We start from the raw sequence: 20333 nt of genomic DNA on the forward strand, positions 1-20333 counted from the left end.
ATGGTGACGAATCCTACCTGAGGCCCAATAAACACCCGGTATTTATTGTCTGGGCTGTCTCCTCCAATCAGGAAAGAGTTAGGCCCTATCTGCTGCAGTAAGTACAGTCTGGCCCGCATCACTTTGTTAACACGGCGGTTTGTTTCCTCAGGGCTATATGGTGAGAAGCCATCTGGTGAAGGGGCTCTTCGGGGTGGTGTGATTCTGCCACTCTGAAACTTCACAACATTTTTTTTTATTAGGTACGTTTCTCATTTCTTAATTAAGAAACTATTATCCGGTCAGGCATGGTGGCTCACGCCTGTAATCCCAGCACTTTGGGAGGCTGAGGAGGGCGGATCATGAGGTCAGGAGATCCAGACCATCCGGGTTAACATGGTGAAACCCATCTCTACTAAAAATACAAAAAATCAGCTGGGTGTGATGGCACATGCCTGTAATCCCAGCTACTCTGAGGCTGAGGCAGGAGAATCACTTGAACCTGGGATGGAGGTTGCAGTAAGCCGAGATTGTGCCACTGCACTCCAGCCTGGGCAACAGAGCGAGGCTCCATCTCAAAAAAAAAAAAAAGAAACTATTATCCAAAGAAGATCATACAAGACAGTCATGTGGCAGATTATAGTCTGAAAAAATGTCAGATTTAAAATATTATGGAACAAAGGCTAAATGATTTTGTCTGACATACTCATCTCAGGTGAACTTTTAAAATCTCAGTCATCCCCATAAATGTTGATAAATATCTGGCTGAGAGAGGCAACCATGTGGTAATTTTATAAATTATTCTATTAACATTTGAGTTCTTCGAAACATCTAATATAAACCAAAACAAAAAGCATAAAAAGTATATATCATAAGCAGGCAGAATGCTGTGTCTAGTAGTAAAAACTAAAAATCCAACTTCCTGGGATCTATTGAAGGCTTTATTAATCTTCTTTAACAGGAAATTTACAAACGCTGCCATGGAATGCCTCCCAACATACACTCTGCAGACTCTTCCTCAATAAAAACAAATTAGTGGAAGCTGACAAAAACGCTCCTAGGGTGAGGATAATATATAACACTCTCACTATACTAATTTTCCTAGAACTTGGTCTTTCCATCAATGTCCAGTGGAAATTCCAGTTTTTTGGATCCCTAATTAAATAGTTAAGGGTAATAAATGTTGGCAAGACCACAAAGCAATTAGAATTCTCATATAGTGCTGGCAGAATGTAAAATGTGCAGCTGGTTTGGAAAACAGTATAGCAGTTCCTCAAAATGTTAAACGTATTACCCAGCAATTCCATTCCTAGGTATAAACTCAAGAGAAATGAGAATATATGTCCACATGAAAACTTGTACACAAATGTTCACAGTAGCATTATTCATAATAGCCACCAAACAGGAGCAGCTCAAATGTCCATCAACTAACAGATAAACAAATGTGGTATATCCATACAATATTGCTCTGCAATTAAAAATGGAGTACTAACACATGCTATAGCGTGGATGAACCTTGAAAATATGATACTAAGTGAAAGAAGCCAGTCATAAAAGATCACCTATTAAGTGATCCCATTTATATGAAATGTCCAGAATAGGCAAATTATATATAGAGAGAAAATAGATTAGTGGTTGCCTAGGGTTGGGAGAGACTGTTGTTAAATGGAAAACTTTAGACAAAATAAATTTAACAGAGTTTATTTGAGCAAAGAATGATTCATGAACCAAGTGGTACTCAAAACCGCAAGTTCAGAGATCTCTGATCTAGCACCTTGAACAGCCAGCTTTTACAGGCTGAACACAAAGCAAAGCAAAGGAATTAGCTGATTGGCTACAGCTAGGTGTTTGCCTTACTTGGGCATGGCATTATGCAAAGTCCCTAGTTATATAACAAATAGGCTGGCTGGCTGTTTGTGATTGGCTAAAGCTTGGTTTCATTTCCAGGTGTAGAAACAACCCCAGGCTACCTACTACCTATTTTGCTTTAATACTGCTAATAGGTCTAGGATATCTTATTGGGGTAATAAAGATGTTTAAAAACCGACCATAATAATGGCTACACAACCCTGTGAATATACTATAAAACACTGAATTGTACAATCTAAACAGGTGAATTGTACAGTAGATGAATTACACATCAATAAAGCCATTATTTTTTAAAAAGCAGTTACTAAAAAGTAAAAACAAAAAAAGCCAATTATGCATGCACACATCATTTTGACCTGCTAGGTATCCAGCCTATGGATATGTTCACAGATACATGCTCACAGATGTACAAGATGACATACGTATAAAAATACTTTTGAAGCACTGTTTTCAGTAACAAAAGGTTAAAAAGATTATAAATGTTCATTAGTATATCATTCATTAAATAAACCATGATTTATCCAGCTAATGAAAGGCTATGTAACTGTTAAAAAGAATGAGGGGGTAACTTTGTCTAGCATATATGCCCAAAGTGGGTTTTGGGGGTGGGGTGTGGGGAAGGAAGACAGTTGTGTTTATACTTGTTGTAAACTTTCATTTTGATGGCCCCCGTGAACCATACCTCCCAGTATTTACATTCTTGTGTAGTTCCCTATCACATCAATTCTGGGTTTGGGCATGCAACTAGCTTTGGACAATAAGGCATTAGCAAACACAATGAAGTGGATGCTTGAGAAGAGCCTGCATGTTGAGACTTGCCTCTCGAAACAATACTTGTTGCAACCCAGTCTTCGTGCTAGGAGGAAGAGATGCCAACAGCCCCCCAAGTGTTCTAGTATCCCAGCTGAAGCAATAGGCATGTGAGTGAAGAAGCAGTCTTGGACCTTTCATCTTCAGAGAATGTCACGAGGAACAGAGATAAGCCACCCCTGCTGAGCCCTGCCCAATCTGCAGATTCGTGAGCTAGTAACTGATTATTGTTTTAAGTTAACAAAAATTAAGTTAATTTAAAGGTATTTTAACATAGAGCCAACAACTACTGTTGGGCATCAGGTTTTACTGTAAAATGTTTTTGCTTTAAATGTACTTTTTAACGAATTTATGTACCTTAATAACTCCAGATCTTAAAAAAAACCCAAACTCCTCTTGTGGTCACTATCTCAACCATTTTTCCATTCAATCATTTGTTCTTCAAAGTTAGAAAGTGAGTCTTAACATGCATTTCCACTACTAGAAGTCTCTCTCTCACATGAATTTACCACCTATCTTTTTGCAAATTTCTTTGATGTTTAGCTTAATATACAAGACAGCTAAGATTCTCATAGCTGCTTCTGCATTCAATCTGCTGTGATATGATGTTTTGATTAAAGTATATGAAAGAAAGTTTGGCCTCATGCAGATACGTAGATGTAAAAGGAAGGAGTATTTTAATAGCCTTTTTTTTTTTTTTTTTTTTTAGGAGTCTCACTCTGTCGCCCAGGCTGGAGCGCAGTGGCGTGATCTCGGCTCACTACAACCTCTGCCTCCCGGGTTCAAGCCATTCTCTCTGCCTCAGCCTCCAAAGTAGCTGGGATTACAGGTGCCTGCCACCACGCCTGGCTAATTTTTGTATTTTTAGTAGAGACAGGGTTTCGCCACGTTGGCCAGGCTGGTCTTGAACTCCTGACCTCCAGTGATCCGCCCACCTTGGCCTCCCAAAGTGCTAGGATTATAGGTGTGAGCCACTGCCTGTTCAAATAATGATGAATATTCTTTGGTACTATACCAAAGCTCAAAAAATGGTTTCTTAAAGGCAGTTGTAATGTGGAATCTGAAACCACATCAACAAACTTTTCCTACTGGCACATTAAAAATCCAAATGGTGTATTTTACACTTTGAATGTATCTTTTACCTATGAATAATTTTGTTATTATCATACACTGATCACGTGGAAAATATTGGTTCCTTAAGTTACGCAGATCTTCCAAATGTTCACATATTTCATTATACAGCATGAAAATAATCACATTTGTTATCACCAATCTTATCAGAAAAGTCTAAGCACTGGGAGGCTGTCAAGCTCATAGTGGTGGATAGTAGCTTTCTAAAATTCTAATTTTTGTTTCGACATCTCAACTTTTAACACTAGTGAAAAAATACTTAAGTTGCTTTTCTTTTTTTCTTTTTTTTTGAGATGGAGTTTCGCTGTTGTCGCCCAGGCTGGAGTGCAATGGTGTAATCTAGGTTCACTGCAACCTCTGCCTCCTGGGTTCAAGCGATTCTCCTGCCTCAGCCCCCCGAGTAGCTGGGATTACAGGCATCTGCCACCATGCCTGGCTAATTTCTGTATTTTTAGTAGAGATGAGGTTTCACCACGTTGGCCAAGCTGGTCTCGAACTCCTGACCTCAGGTGATCCGCCCACCTCGGCCTCCCAAAGTGGTGGGATTATAGGTGTGAGCCACCGCTCCCAGCCTTAAGTTGCTTTCCTTGAAGTGACAGTCTCATTTAATTCACCTTAAGAAAAATGTCTTCCAAATACCCAAATCTAAATAATCATAGTTTGTTGGTCACTCATTTCATGTTCCATGAAAGAAATAACTAGTTCAGCTTGCAACTCTAACAACCGCACAAATACTTCTCCTTTAGAAACTACTGGATTTTGGTATGTAGAAGTGCTTTATGCATGCATCCCATTTCATCACACACAATATTACAAAGGCACGTATTTACTAAGAGTCAAGATTTAATAAAATTAATTTATATTTCCTTGTCAAAGGCATTATCAAGTGTAACTGGCATTTTTTTCTTTAATGGCTGATACATAGCAATAATGAATACAGTTTCTACAGTTGTAGCCTTAAATTGGGAAAAGGCACCAGTAGCTTTACCCACCACTGCAAATATCAATGCAGGGAAAGAGGCAAACAACATCCCAGTTTTATCACAAAATTAGTTTTGACCTAATAGACCCGAGAAAGGGTCTCAGGAACCACCCCCACCATCCTCAGGGGTCTGCAGATCATATTTTGAAAACTGATGTTCTAACAGATGGCTGGCCAGTCTTTTCTTTGTTATAAATGAAGCTAAAAATTATAAAAACTAACATATTTGTTGTAACATTAACTTACAGGCACTGGGGAAACTCTTTTTCTCCTTACTCCTGGAGATTCTGATTTCACTGTGCGACCTGATGGGGAGTTGCCAGGAGAAGGACTGCGTCGGCCTTTGGAAGCTGGTGAAGCCGCACTTGCCTGGACCTCTCCTGGAGACTCAGCTGCTAAGTGATTCATTTCAGATCCATCTCCTTTAACTGGGATTGGTTTTACCACCTGAATCAAAGTATTCCAATATTTTGATTACTTAAAAATATAAAAGGTAAGTAAATGTAAATATCATAGACTAGGAAATACACTTGAGTTTTTGTTATGAAATATTATACCAGTATACCAGACAATATATCAACTTTTATTATTACTTTAAGCTATTAATGTAAAAGACTATTTTTACCTGCACAAATTTCAGTCATTTAGGATTTAACACTAGTTAAAACGCAACCTCCTCCATTACAATTTTGTAATGCATACAAAACTGTAGAAATGGTATTTATTTGTTATTATATACCCTAACTCATTTAACACTCAAAAGCAACAATCAAAGGTGATTAAACAAATGTGAAAAATAAGCACTCATAACTTCTACAGTCAACTTATTCAACTACTAGATCAAAGATCTAGGTACGTTTTTATTTGTTTTGACAAAATGTAGGACCTTGAAACAACACTGGGCATAATTTCAAATAGTTTGATGACTATGCAATCATTTTCCCTGCTTTGTGTGTGTGTGTGTTTCTTTACAATGTTATATTACAATAATAGGTTAGATGTGTATCTCAGAAAACCAAAAGAGACTAGAAGTTTAAAGATCAATTTCTCAAGCAGAAATGCAGTTTACAAGACCTGCCTTTTTTTTTTTTTTTTTTTTAATTAAGGCTTTCAGACCTAATCTAGCCATGACCAAAGGCCAAACTCCACAGCCTTGTACAACTGAAGCTCAGCAGACCTTTCTGGACTTTCTCCCACTGCTCCTGTTCTATAGCCAGTTGCTGTGTTCACCAAACTTGCCTGACCCTTCCTCCTCCTGTGCTTTCACTCGCTCTCCTCCTATTTTAATACTCATCTCCAGCCTGCAGCACCCCAGGGAGTACACCTTCACATGAGGAAAACTTACCCATCTTTCTAGGCTCAGTTAAAATTCTTCCTTTTATGAAACTTCCCTGAAGTCTACCAGCATGACATTCTTTCTCTTTCCTAAGTCCCTATTGCTCTTCTGCCCATCCCACACATTTGGCACCTAGTCACAAGTTGCTTTGTGATATTTCATGTATTACTCTATTTATTATGTATAAGTCTAATTTTCCCATTTGGAGATGTTTACCCTTTATGTTTCAAGAATGATTTGACACAACTTACTTAAAGTATAAAAACAAACGAAATCAGACCTCCCAAGTAAACAGTAAACTTCCTAAGGATAATACGAAATCCGTAAATCATAAAATGTAGGGTGGCATAATTAAACTTAAGGACTATGTGTTATGCATCTTATTCCACACATCTCCTCCCTCTTCACTCATGTCTTATATACAGACAAGGTACTTTGGTACTTGCTAGAAAGTGAACAGTATAAAAACCAAAATTTTGTCTTAGAGAACTGGATATTCTTAGTTCATGTATAATAAAGAACAAATAGCTGGCTCATTTTTAAAAAGTTGTGATTTATGCCCTACGGTATTCTCAAAAGATTTAGGCTGTTTGAACACCTCCATCTAAAGGAGCTCAGAAAGCAGCACATTCAAACTTCAGATGGCTCTGCTTGTTCAAAAGTTCTTTATATTGATTGAGTAGTAATACGCCCTTTTAACTGCCAACCTTCTACAAGATGTTTCAATAGCACTTTCTCTTCTCTAAGATAAATCCTTAATTTCTTCATATTCATCTTCTGGCACAAATAGCTAAAATGGTGAGGGGTTCCCACCATACCACCTCACGTGAGTAATAAATGGAAGAAATGTAGAAACTTAGCTGTAAAGACAAGGACTCATGGGCCCATAATAACTTAAAGTGCTGGTATGGAAAGGAACAATTAGATTTATTCTGTATAATTCCATCGGTTAGAATGAGAACCAGTGGGTAAAATATTCCTGACAGACTGCAGCTCAGTGATGAGGATATCGAAAGCCACACGGATTATTGAGTTATTTAAGTCAGACACGAGTCAGTACTACACATCTAAGAGAGCTTTCTGAGGCAGTGAAAATGTGCTAAAACTGCACTGCCTAAAAGGTAGCCATTGGCCACATGTGGTTACTGAGCATTTGAAATGTAGTTGGTGAGACTGAGGAACTAAATTTTTACTTTTATTTACATCTAATTAATTTAAATGTAAACTTAAATAGGCATATGGGATGAATGTAGGGCAGACAATCACTTGGCAGGGGTGTATTTAGACCCTTGTCAAAGCTTAGATGAATTTTAAGTTGCCATATCTGTTTTAAAAGAACAAAATAAAAACTTGCTGAGAGAGATTAGTGCTAGGATACTGTAATACTTCTTCCTTTGTAAGAATGAAGACACACATTTCATGATGGTATTCTTATAAGAATATATATTCTTATACCTATAGCAAAGGACAGAGTATCCCTGCTTTTTAAAATCTAGGACTCTAGATTTTCTTTCATCAAACCTCACACATTTTTAATTTATCTTAATCCCCATAGGTCTATTAAACACTTTTTCATGTCAAATGAGGATAACATGCTGACACTGTAACAAAGTTGGAGAAACGCACATCTTATGCATGCATGTGAAAACCCAATCATTACACTTATGAATTACTGCAATTAAATGTTTTCTTTCCTAGAAGATTTCTGAAATTAAGATCCTTGGATCCTGTCTTAGAGATAAAACATCTAAAATAAACTGGAAAAATTCTTTTTAAAATTTACAAGTACAGTATAAAACTCCAATGAAAGGATTTTAGATACTGACATGAGAGGGCAGTCTTGGTTTAAGCATTTACCCCTCCACCAAACACAACAGTTAAGTTCCCAGAATAGTTTAAGTTGTTTAATGAGCATAGTTTTAATTACGGTTTCTTCCAAATGACCACAATATCAAGTAAAGAAAACTACTACATTTAAAATGAAGAAGAAAAGCTTACAAGAGGATCTATTTATGCTTACTTTTCCATTTCCTCCTATGCTTTCTTCCTTATAACTGGTAACCCATAGCCACTTACCACAGGCCCTCGCCTATTTCTCCTTTCCAACCATTCGTGCTTCCAGGCTGGCATACAGGTTGCCTTCAGTTTCTCCCTGATCATTCGTTCCTCTGGACGATCATCCATCTTGTGCAACCCTTTGAGAGTTTCTTTATTCTCCATCTCACGACTAAAATGCAGGGAGAAACAAATAAAATGAGAAATTTATATATGAAAAATAATTTCCAAGAACAAACAGAATGGATGGTTCTATTTTATACTTCCAACGGACATGTAATAAAAAAGATAACTGCTAAAAACCCCAAATGACTTAAAGCTTGAAAAGATTCTGAATTATACACTACTGACATATATCATGCAGACCTATGTTCCACTGTAGTTAACAAAATGAATCCCAAGACATTAAGCACTATATTAACAAATATATTCACTAAGACTGCATTGTTTTTAATTCTACCACCCAAATAACAAATATTTAGAAGGGTGTATTACTACACTTTTATCCCAGGATTTCCAATAAATTAAGTCAATACAGATAGAATCTGGTGGATATGCTGATTTATCTGAAATAAGCTCAATAAATATTTAATAAGTGAAGTGAAACTTAACTACATCATCTATGACCCCAAAACAATTTTTCATAGCCTACATGATTAAATTTTTATTTTCATAGAACAGTGACTTCATAACAAAGCACTTGGGGTACTCTGTAAAGAATAAAAATTATCCAGTACAAACATTTGATCTTTACTCCATAAAATGGTGTGGATTTACCAGAATAAAACAATCTCTAAACTAAGAACGTTTGAGAATTAACTCTACAAAGCCTAACAGGCAGAGCATCAAGCTCACGAAAATCACTAATTTTAAAATATACCCATATCCACATGAGCATACATGCATACACGATATGCACAGATTTGAAAACCTGATTTATAAGGATGCAGTTAAAGCAACTGCACCTTGGGATTAGTAACAACTTTAAAAATACTAAGCTAATTTCAGTAACTATTTTGAAAAGTCTTTAAAGCTAGAGAACAGTTTTTCTACACTGATAGGAAAAGGAAATACTCAAGGAAATACCAAAGACAAGAACCTCAAGTTTACTACAAAGACAAATTCAAACTCCTCTAGGAATTTTCCAGCTAATCACAACTATGAAGTACGATCTTCAGAGAATCAGCCAAAGGAAGAAGAAACTACTTAAAAATAAATATTCACTAGAAAGGAAACGGTTAACCCGTTTCACTGAAGCATCAAGACTGTGAGGAAAGTAGAAGGCAACATATTAAACATCTTTGTATCAGCAACTGGCCTAGACATTTTTAGAAATACAAAGAATACATAACATTTGGTTTGAAACTTGCAAATAGGCATTAAGACCACAGCGTAAAATATTTCCTTACGCACGCATACACACACAAATACTGTTATATAGAAGCAATATGAGATTTTCAAAAAGTATGAAAAAAGGGGGATTATCTAATTTACTCATATGTGCTTGGCTGCTTTTTATGCTGATTATAAAATATAAATATTAGGGGATGTGTAGAAGAAAGTAAGAGAGGGAGGGAGGAGAAAGAAGGAAAGAGGAAGGGGGGATGGAGAGAAGGGAAGAAGGCAGAGAAGAAAGGAGGAGGAGAAAAAGGAGGAGGGAGAGGAAGGCAGAGAAAGAGAGGTAGGGGTGAAGAACACAGGGGATAAAGTGTCTTCCAAAAAAATCCATCCTGCTCAGTTGGTATTCCAGGAGGCTCAGCTTTGTAGGCAACTGAATTTATGTGGTGACTGCATACTAAAAATTCACTTCCAAGTCTTTAGTATTAAAAGCGCTTTCCCCCTCCAGTAACAATGTTGCAAGAGGTGGTTTGGTTTCCAGGCTAGTTCCAAAAAATAAGCCTCACAGTGGAACTGCAGTGCATTTTTATACCAGAAACTCTTGCACTCCTAGACCAAGGTGCTTGATAGTCTTTCCTCTGGTCCTAGCTATCTCTTCCCCCAAATCTGTTTCAGGAGTATCTCTTCTCTGCTATGGATTTTCAGTTTCTGTTCCTGGCCCCGAGTCAAACACACAAAGGACGTTCCTTGTCTAAACAAATCTTCCTGGATGGCATGGCCTCCTTAAAGTCTAATGTGTCTCTTTACTTTCCACTTGTTTGAAAATACTGTCATCTTTTAGACCAATTTCTTTTATCATAAATAATAGGGATGAGCATTCTAGTAGCTGAACTTTTACACGCATCTGAGATTCTTTTTTAAATTTCGTTTTACCTTATTTACGTTTAAGGACTATGAGATTATTTTTTTCTTTTTCTTTTTTTTTTTTTTTGAGCTGGAGTTTAGCTCTTGTTGCCCAGACTGGAGTGCAATGGTGCAATAGGCTCACTGCAACCTCCGCCTCCCAGGTTCAAGTGATTCTCCTGCCTCAGCCTTCCAAGTAGCTAGTATTACAGGCATGTGCCACCATGCCTGGCTAATTTTGTGTTTTTAGTAGAGACGAGGTTTCACCATGTTGGTCAGGCTGGTCTCAAACTCCTGACCTCAGGTGATCCACCCACCTCGGCCTCCCAAAGTGCTGGGATTACACCACATTCGGCCTAAATTATTTCTTTAGAATAAACACCTAGAAATGGAAATGCTGGGTAAAAAATGTACACAAATGAAGACTTTTGATAATATTGTCAAATAATCTTCTAAAAAATATGTCTTCCATTCACACGCCCATCCAGGTCAGGCTGCTCTTAAACCTGGTCTGAACTAGCAACAGGCTCCTAACGAGGCTTCTTTAACTTTGAATCTTACCCAGATTTCACAGTGCAGCCAGGGTTACTTCCTCCATTAAAATGCTCTAGTGGTTCCCCCCGGGCTTAGACTAAAATCCAAAATGTTTAGCCCAACCTAAGTGGCCCTGCACCACGTGGTCTCACCTCAATTCCTGTCATCAGACCTGCAACCCCCCTTCTTCACTGCCTCAATAACCCCAAGATCTTTCCTACTCAGGGCTTCTGGACAGGCTGCTTCCTTCTCTGTCTACTTTTTACCTAATTTCTACCCACTCTCTAGATTTTCCTCAACTCCTCAGAGACTTTCCCAATTTCAATTAAGAACTCCCAGTTCCATTCTTTCACAGCACTTGTATTTTTCCTTTAACATGGTTAATGCAGTTTGCAAACTGTTCCTCTCTTATGAACTGTAAGCTCCATGAGTGAGGGGACCACGTGTTATCGCCATCTATACACCTAACATCTAAGCATGTCTGGCTCATAGTAAGTATGAACATATATTAAGTGAATGATCACTTATTAACTCTGGCAGTCCTACAGGCTTCCCAGTTTTAAATTTTAATGACTATTCTTATTAACTTTTTTTATAATTCTGTATTTAGTTAAGACTAAATTTGCAATTTAGATGTTGTTCAGAACAATTTTCACTGTTCCTAAATTAATCTGCAAATATAAACCAAAGTGTTTTTCCTAGTCTCTTTGTAATAATTACATGTCATTAATTCTAAAATGTGTATTTTTTCACATTTTAATATCTGAAATATGAATGCCTCTTGCAATCAAAAGTTATTATAATTTAACTGGCAGGTGTTATTTCCTTCATCGTATATAAAATAATGGTACAACTTACAACCACTGGGATCTTTGCATCAATGAAATATATAGTAAATCCTATTGTATTTGCCACAAATAAATCACATCTACTCTGTTTAATTTCTCTCTGAAACAGAACCAAACTGTGAAAAATTTTTTTACATACTTGTATTGTTTTTGTTATAATCCTAACATATAATCTTCCATAAGCCAGGCATATATAGGGTTTTCATTTTTACTAGATGAGTGTGTATGTGTATGTATGTATGTATATAGCAGTGATTTATCATCCAATTAAGATATCACAGCCATAGCAGGAAAAAAATCTTTTTTTAACCAAAGCTAATCTAAACAGATAGCTGTGAAGTCACTGGGAGATGAGAGCCATCTCCAACTCATGTTGGTTAAACGTGAATGTTTCGGGGAGTTATTTTTGCCAAACATTACCCAGAAACATACCTATTTTAAATAATAGTGTATACACTTTTGACCTTAAAAAAATAACAGATTTCAGATAAACAATGTGTTTTGAGAAACTACCTTGAAGACTTAAAAATAAATAAAATTGTGGTCAGAAAAATAAGAGAAACTTAAGCACTATTACAGATCAAGCTTTATCTTCATTTCCTGTTTATTTAGGAAACATGAGGTTTCTTGGTTTTGGTTTCTAGACATTCCTAAGAATGAATTTGTGACCTGACACAGAACTTCAAGAACGCTTACTCCCTGAGGTTAGGTTTCTAGTCCTAGACTCTTCCTAGACCTACAAAACTCACCTGTTAAAAACCAAGATGCTTCAAGGGTCCCTTCTCAGGGAAACTGTAGTCAGTCCTCCCTTTATAATGTGGTGTCAGCCACTGTTGATTGTGCTAACTCTCTTGTAGGTCTCTCCTCTACTCTTCTATGAGGTCTTTTTCTCCTGGTTCTATGTCTAATCATCTTCATCAGTACCATAAATTAGACCTTCTTCCTGGAGCCCCTTAAATACCAACTACGGCCCTCTTCTCATAGCACAAAAAAAGTCATAAATATACCATGATATTTTACTCCCGTCTCTGCAGATGACTTTTTTTTTTTTTCCCTGCCAGGAATACCCTTTGCCATCTCAATATGGCTTCAATGAAGAATTTCCTACCACCATTCTATGGCAGTTAGCTGCTCTCCCCCTGCATGGTAAATATTAACTACAATATATCATAAAATTATATGTTTAAGTATCTGCTTCCCTCTCCACATTGTGAGCTCTTCCACGACAAGTTCCCTCTTATTCATTGTTCTATCACACTGCCCAGTGACCTGACACACTGCCCCTTTCTGGGAAGCGAAGGGTCTGCCCAGTCCTAAGGGTGGTGGCTAATGCTTAAGGTGCTTTATACATCTGAATCCATCCCAGCTTCCACAGCTGCCTGGTCCAGGAATGTTCCTTGGTCCAATGACCTTCTGTACTGAACGGTATTGTATGCCTGAGTCAGCTCTCTCCCTGAGAGTTTGAAAGTAAAACACACAAATAGTGTTACTGCAGGAAGAGTGGCACTTAACACGGAAACAGAGCAAAGTAATAAGTAGAAACACTGAGACAGAAATAAGGGAGAAGAGAGAGAAATTAGAAGAAAGACAGGGATGCAGAAGCAACAAAAGTCAACCTAACAAGTTGTACACGGGTTCCCTGATAAGCTGTTAGATGATGACAGCCACTTTTATACCACCCCTGGATAATGAATGACTAGTTCTCCAGGGGCCAAGTGCACATGCTGCAATGGAGGAAACTTCTTGGTGGATTCTTTAATTTGGAATGAAATAAATTTTAACCCATCTCTGTTCCCTGCAACCTCAAATAGTCTGACTAAAACACTAGTTCTGCACAATGCCTGGCACACGGGGGACATTTCATAAACACTCAAAAATAGAATCCTGGCCGGGCACGGTGGCTCACACCTGTAATCCCAGCACTTTGAGAGGCCGAGGCAGGCAGATCAACTGAGGTTGGGAGCTCGAGACCAGCCTGACCAACATGGAGAAACCCCATCTCTACTAAAAATACAAAATTAGCCGGGCATAGTGGCGCATGCCTGTAATCCCAGCTACTAGGGAGGTTGAGGCAGGAGAATCACTTGAACCCAGGAGGCTGAGGTTGCGGTGAGCTGAGATCGCGCCATTGCACTCCAGCCTGGGCAACAAGAGCAAAACTCCATGTCCAAAAAAATAAACAAACAAAAAGAATCCTACCAGTCTACTGTAATTTTTAAGTTATTTATTAAATGGCTCATCCTTAGGAAGGAAATATTATGTTTGTCAACAACCAGCGATATGGAGAAATAACTGCCAGAGTGTCATCACAGAAAAATTATATTACATGCCAGACAATGGATTAGGTGCTTTACATGTATGAATTTACTGCACCCTTCCAGCAACCCTGTGAGGTCTTTTCCATAGGAGGCTTGGGGAGGCTGGGTTATGCCCAGGGTAACACAGTTTGTAAGTGAGTGGCAGGGCCAGATTCAAACCCCCACAGGTTTGATTCAAGAGCTGTGCTCTTTGCTGCTATGAGTGTTCACTGCCCAATCTAAGTTTGTTTTTACAAGAAGTCAGCACCTGTGCTGATACCTATTTGATAATAATCCAAACAAGTTTTCTATGTTTTTACAACAGTGACTATTTGATTAATTATAATAATTAAAGAAGCATATTAATTCTCTTCATTATTAGAGCATTTCACTGCAATAGAGGCAACTAAGACTATAACGATCGTAGAAAACCTTTCTGGAAATTAATGAGATTTAACCTTAGGTATAAATTAAGATTTCCGTATCTTGATTCTCTTGGTGTCCAAGGAACTTCAAGGAACCCTAGAAAATACATTATTTGGGACAGGCACAATTCAGAGCTAACTAATTAAGGTCCACCTGGGAAGCCTTCCTAGCAGAAGAAATTCACACACTACCAAACTCATAAGCCATATTACTGAGGAAGAGGACAGCAAGGGAGGAACGACCTTCCAAAACAATCCTAGTCCATTGTGGGACACTTAAAGTGTAAGGTTCCAGGTAAAGGACAAGAGCAGGAATGACTTAAACTGAGGATAGGGAGAGCATAATGAAACAGAAAGGCTGACAATTCCTTCCCAAGGATAGGGCTAACAGTCACATGGGTTACTCAGTCAATTCTCTTGAGACGCGGCTCTTACTACTCCATTTTACAGATGAGACAAAGGATATGGGAGGTTCAGCTACATGTTCAAGGTGATAAAGTCTACATGTAAAAAACACTATGACTTACACTCAGATGAGAGTGATTTCACAGTCTGTGTCTTCCAAGAACAAAAGGAAAATGAATATTTACAAGTACTTTTAATCTGTTGACCTAGATCTGAGGCATCTGCAAACAAAACCAAAACCAAAACCAAACCATCTTTATCTCAATACTAGGACAATTCTATTTTCCAGTAAGATAGTTTCTCCAGAGACATACTGTCTTTGCCAACTGTTGGCCTATTCCTTCTAAGCAAGGAAGATTAAATAAACCATTGGAAGGGCGAATCTTCCATCTTTATATGATACAACATTTATAACATAGGTAGGTTTACATAAGAAGTAACAATGTATAAAAATGGCTCACATTCTGAAAATTAGTTCCCACAAGATTTTATTCCAGATTTTATTCAGTAAAGTTTGACCCTGAGGACTAAAGACGGCACAACTGCTATTTATTTATAACAAGAAACAGGCACTACTACTTTTATCCCCCCATAGGGTAAATATCCTCTCTTTAGCACAACAAAGGATTGATTCTTTTTTTTTTTTCTTTTTTTTTTAAAGACAGAGAGGGTTTGGCTCTGACGCCCAGGCTGGAGTGCAGTGGCGCAATCTTGGCTCACTGCAACCTCCACTTCCCAACTCAAGCAATCCTCCAGCGTCAGCCTCCCGAGTAGCTGGGACCACAGGCACAAGCCACCATATCTGGCTCATTTTTTTGTACTTTTTGTACAGATGGGGTTTCTCCATGTTGTCCGGGCTGGCCTTGAACTCCTGAGCTCAAAGCAATCTGCCCGCCCTGGCCACCCAAAGTGCTAGAATTACAGGCATGAGCCACTGCACCCGGTTGAAATCAGTTTTATAGTATGTTGAATCTGTATCAGAAATCTTTATTAGTGGAAAAACTATTTTAAGTATTGTGTGCAAACCTTCCTATTTAGGCCTTTGAGAGATATGGGCATAGAATTCACCCTCAAAAAGCTCATGTTCTGATTAACCACATCAACAGTTAAGTAATATGGAAGTCAAGTAACAAAGACAATAACACAACTAATTATAAACAAGACATATAAGCAGTTTAATACCACCTTAGTGATTCTGATTGACTCATATTGATAACATATTCCACATGGTCATGCACAACAAATCCATTTACCCTAACTCATGGATTAGTTTCCATCAAAACACCACTCCATTTGAGTTTTAAAATTAAAAGTATTCTCCAGCACAATTACAGGATTTTGAAAACCAGAACACAGTATAGAAACATAAAATATATATAAAATTAACCAAAATTAAAATAAGACAATGTATTAATAGATAATCATACTATAAACACACAATCACTGGCTGAACTAGACAAGGAAAGGGTAAATTCTTTGAGGGCAGGGCCTTTTCCTTGTCCTGCAGCTAGGAACAAAGCACCCAGAACAACAGATGTCATGGGCTTGATAAACACTCCCTGATTCAGAGTCAGAGTAGCTGATTATCACTTCTAATCAACAAAGATCTAAGAAGTAACACCATGCAGATGTTACACCATCATTCATAATGGACAAACATAGCCCTTAACAACTTCTACCATAAATTAGTGCCTCTAGGGATATGTAAGTAACTTCAAAGAGAAAAGGTAAAGAACTTCAATGAGAAAAGGAAGAATATTCGAAAGTTTTTATTACTTCCAAATTAGTAAATTTGTAACAATCATCAGGCAACTAACTATAATAAGAGGGAATTTACAAAAGACAGAGAGCTACTAGTCAGTATCAAATCATTCTTAAAAGTGGCAACTCTGTATGAATTTTTTTTTTGCAGTCAATTACCTTTGACTCAGTCTATAAAGTACATGCCCAAATCTCCCTTTAGAGAAGAAAAGTGAATCAAAAAGAAAAATGTATATTAACTGTACAGTTCTCCTATACTAAATGTTCTTACATGCTCAAAATGTATGAATATATTTAAAGCAACTGATCCTCTATTGAATACTGAATAAACTTGAAGGGATTTCTAAGTAAATTATTACTGGTAACTCAAACTAAGTGTGCTATAAATTTCAGACACCACTGGAACATATAAAATAACGTCTGCATAAAATACTGACAACTGTAGACCAGGGCATTATTATGAGCAGAGAATACATTATTAAGTGAAGGAAAAGATTCTCATTTGTCTTCTTGCATGAAGTACATTTTTTAAAAACTCTATTCAAGATTATTTTATGATTAAAAGGCATCTTTCTTGACCACAAATAGTCATAAGAATATTCAAATATGAATTTGAGAAAACTGCCTTGCAGGAAAAGTGTTACTTTTTTTGTTGAGATCCAGTGTTACTCTGTCACCCAGGCTGGAGTATAGTGGCAGGATCTCAGCTCACTGCAGCCTCCACCTCCCAGGTTCAAGCGATTCTGCAGCCTCAGCCTCCCTAGTAGCTGGGATTACAGACGCCCAACACAACGCCCAGCTAATTTTTGTATTTTTAGTAGAGATGGGGTTTCACCATGTTGGCCAGGCTGGTCTCAAACTCCTGACCTCAAGTGATCCACCCACTTCGGCCTCCCGAAGTACTGGGATTACAGGCATGAGCCACCACGCCCGACCAAGTCTTTTTTACTTTTAAACTAACATACAAACATTATGGATGTACTTCAACAGTCTCCAAAGTCACTGACATATTTAAGGTAAAACACTAAGGCTAAACTTTCAGGTGGCCATGTTTAAATATGGATAAACATCATCAAATGAAAGGGGCTATATTCCTTGCAGCTGAAACCCAGATAAACACTAAGAAAAAGATAAAATGCAAAAAGGTTTTCTAAATCATCTCTTTACACCTGCCTAGTTCCAGAAAGAAAATAAGGCAGTAGTGTAAAAGCTTGGTTATGGTGTTTCTTTGGCACACTCATGTCTCTCAGAAATGTAGCTGGCAGTTTCCATTAAAAACTACCACATTCAAGTTATTGATGTACCACAATAAATCAATCCAATACACATTACTAAGCATATCACTAACAGAATTGAGATGTTCTGTTCAAATTTGGAAAAAGAACAGTTCTTCTAAATGTGTTAATAGATGAACAGAAAAATCAACAAATTTATACAATAATGAAACTAAATATGTACACTTTGTTAAGCCATGGAAACAATCATGAGCACTGACAGGTCAAGAAAACGTCAAACTGCAACAGAAGTCAAAACTTCCCAGGAGGAAATATAATCCAGACAAGTCAAATACACATCAGAATTCGGAGAGGGGAACATGGAGATATAGCCATGCAGAAATAATCAAGAATATGCAGTGACTCTTAAAATTGGTAGGGATTTTAAATAAATATAAAAGAGATAAGACAAATCAAGTTAGTAAGCAAGTTAACTTGGTAGCAAATGAAAATTCTAGAAGACTAGCAATTTGAGTTAGCGAATGAAAATCCTAGAAGACTATCAATTTGAGTCAGATACAATTATTTTTTAAAGAGCAGGTGAGGAGAAAAAGCAGGAGGTGAAGGAAGACTTGTTTTCAAGCGAACACCCTTGGTGTGTAGGCATAAAAGAAAACAAATTGGACTAGAATGAAGCCAATATGTTGTTAGTTCTATTGTGACCTAAGACTCAAGTTCAATGAAATCTGCTGACATATCACAAATTATGAACTATAATATGTGGGTAATATTTACATAGGCAAGTGAAAATTGTAAAAATGGTCAGACCTGAACAGAAATATGAGTTTGGTGATTCTGTATGATTCATCATCTTAGAAAACATATAAAAACGTTAGTGACAGAAAAACAACATTGTTCTGCCATTTAAGACAACAAAACAAATGAATTGTAAAGTTACTGCCTGTCTTAGGAATATTTACTACTTAGACTAAATATTGCTTTAAAACACTTATATCACTCATCAGAGTAATCAGCTTTGTAACAGTACTTCTAAATACTAGGACTCTTTCACCCATCTTCCTGGGGGGAGAAACTCAGAACATCCATCAGGCTTAAGGTAAACTATTTTCTGAGCACCCAACAGAGGGAGTTTAAAATTAATATGGTCCCATTTCCCACTTGTTCCTTTCCAACAAAAACCCATAAAACCTTGTATTCTTTTGACATTCTGCGCTAAAAATTCCACTGTTTATTCTTTCCTTTGTTGTGTCCTTGGTACTTGAGGAAAAACCTTTAGAAACCTTTGGGGAAAAATGAAACATTGTGAGTATCCTCTTCCCTAATTGTTGAACACAGATCAGTAAGTAAGAAGGATGTTTTTAAAAACAAAACAAAACAGTTTTTGGCTAAACGTGTTTTTCCTTTTAAGAATCCCCCCTTGCTACTTGACAAATCTAGGGCTGGGAATGTCTACAAGACAACTGATGCATAAACCTAGAGAGACGTTACACTAGAGAAGTAGGTTGGAACTTCCTACACTACTACTGTGGGGGGAGGGGTGTTCTCAGCAAGGCCATGCATCCTGCCCTTATCTGGGGGCACTGGTACAGAATGCATGGCACAGTGAAATGAAAACCTCTGTTCCTTCACCATTTGGGTTTTCATTAAAAAGATCCCAAGTCAGTGTTACATGAAGGCTGCAGTGTATGTTTTCTCCTATGTTTACTTGTTACCTTTGGGGAAATGTGGCAGTGCAGTTTGAGTATACTTCTAAGTGGTCAACTCAACAGGGCTAGTACATACTTACGAAAGTGGTCTGTTAGTATATGTAGGTTATGGCATAATACAACTTACTATAATTCTTAGCCCACTAACAAAATTTAAAGCTTCTATATTTTAAGAAGTTTTAGATATGTAATATTTTGAGTGAATATCTTCTATTTTAAAAAAGCCCTTAACTGTTTTTAATGCTCTGAGATTAAAGGAGAAGAGGGGATAACCCCGAATTAGCATACAAAGCCCTCTTACAGTCTTTGCTAGGAGAAGGATTTCTTTCAAAATTCTACAGAACAGCTAGTACTATACTATTTCCTTCCACCTGGTAAAAAGGCATGTTAACTGGGATGCTCAGAATGAGGAAGAATGACTTCCTGACAAATGCAGCTTTTCTTCTTTATGCTTTGAATGCTAGCAAACCACTCCGTTCAATGAATGCTGGCACACCTACCACAGATAAGCACTGGCCAGGCAGCAAAGAAGAAAAATTAAAAAACGAAAGATAAATAAAACAGGGTCTGTGTTCCTCCAATCATTCTGTCTCACAGAAGCAAGAAAACACAATGTCATCTCTGCTGTAATAAACGTATTTAACATCCCATAAACAGTTGCGAAGGTGGAGTGATCTCCATCCTTAATTTTATCTAGGAGAGTCCTGAAAAGATCCACA

The 20333-nt window shown here is 37.5% G+C and overlaps 1 protein-coding gene, 1 long non-coding RNA gene and 1 pseudogene across 3 annotated transcripts in view; 1 reads left to right on the forward strand and 2 right to left on the reverse strand.

Annotated features, from left to right (window-relative positions):
* LOC107974736 (uncharacterized) overlaps positions 1-20333 on the forward strand; it is a 67786-nt gene that overhangs the window by 44899 nt on the left and 2554 nt on the right. The window contains exons 3-7 of the long non-coding RNA XR_008548237.2: positions 152-242; positions 2697-2866; positions 3368-3487; positions 5020-5264; positions 12847-12931. This is a non-coding gene — a long non-coding RNA (uncharacterized LOC107974736). The remainder of the gene's footprint in view (positions 1-151; positions 243-2696; positions 2867-3367; positions 3488-5019; positions 5265-12846; positions 12932-20333) is intronic.
* MAP3K1 (mitogen-activated protein kinase kinase kinase 1) overlaps positions 1-20333 on the reverse strand; it is an 80777-nt gene that overhangs the window by 31184 nt on the left and 29260 nt on the right. For both annotated transcript variants that reach the window (XM_054685083.2, XM_054685084.2), the window contains exons 2-4: positions 8184-8334; positions 5018-5218; positions 18-218 (exon numbers count right to left, since the gene is read on the reverse strand). In XM_054685083.2, coding sequence (XP_054541058.2) covers positions 18-218; positions 5018-5218; positions 8184-8334 — 553 coding nt within the window. The remainder of the gene's footprint in view (positions 1-17; positions 219-5017; positions 5219-8183; positions 8335-20333) is intronic.
* Positions 7683-7794, reverse strand: LOC112209378 (small nucleolar RNA U13; annotated as a pseudogene).

Source organism: Pan troglodytes, chromosome 4 (genome assembly GCF_028858775.2).
Source record: "Pan troglodytes isolate AG18354 chromosome 4, NHGRI_mPanTro3-v2.0_pri, whole genome shotgun sequence".
In the NCBI taxonomy this organism is placed as follows: Eukaryota; Metazoa; Chordata; class Mammalia; order Primates; family Hominidae; genus Pan; species Pan troglodytes.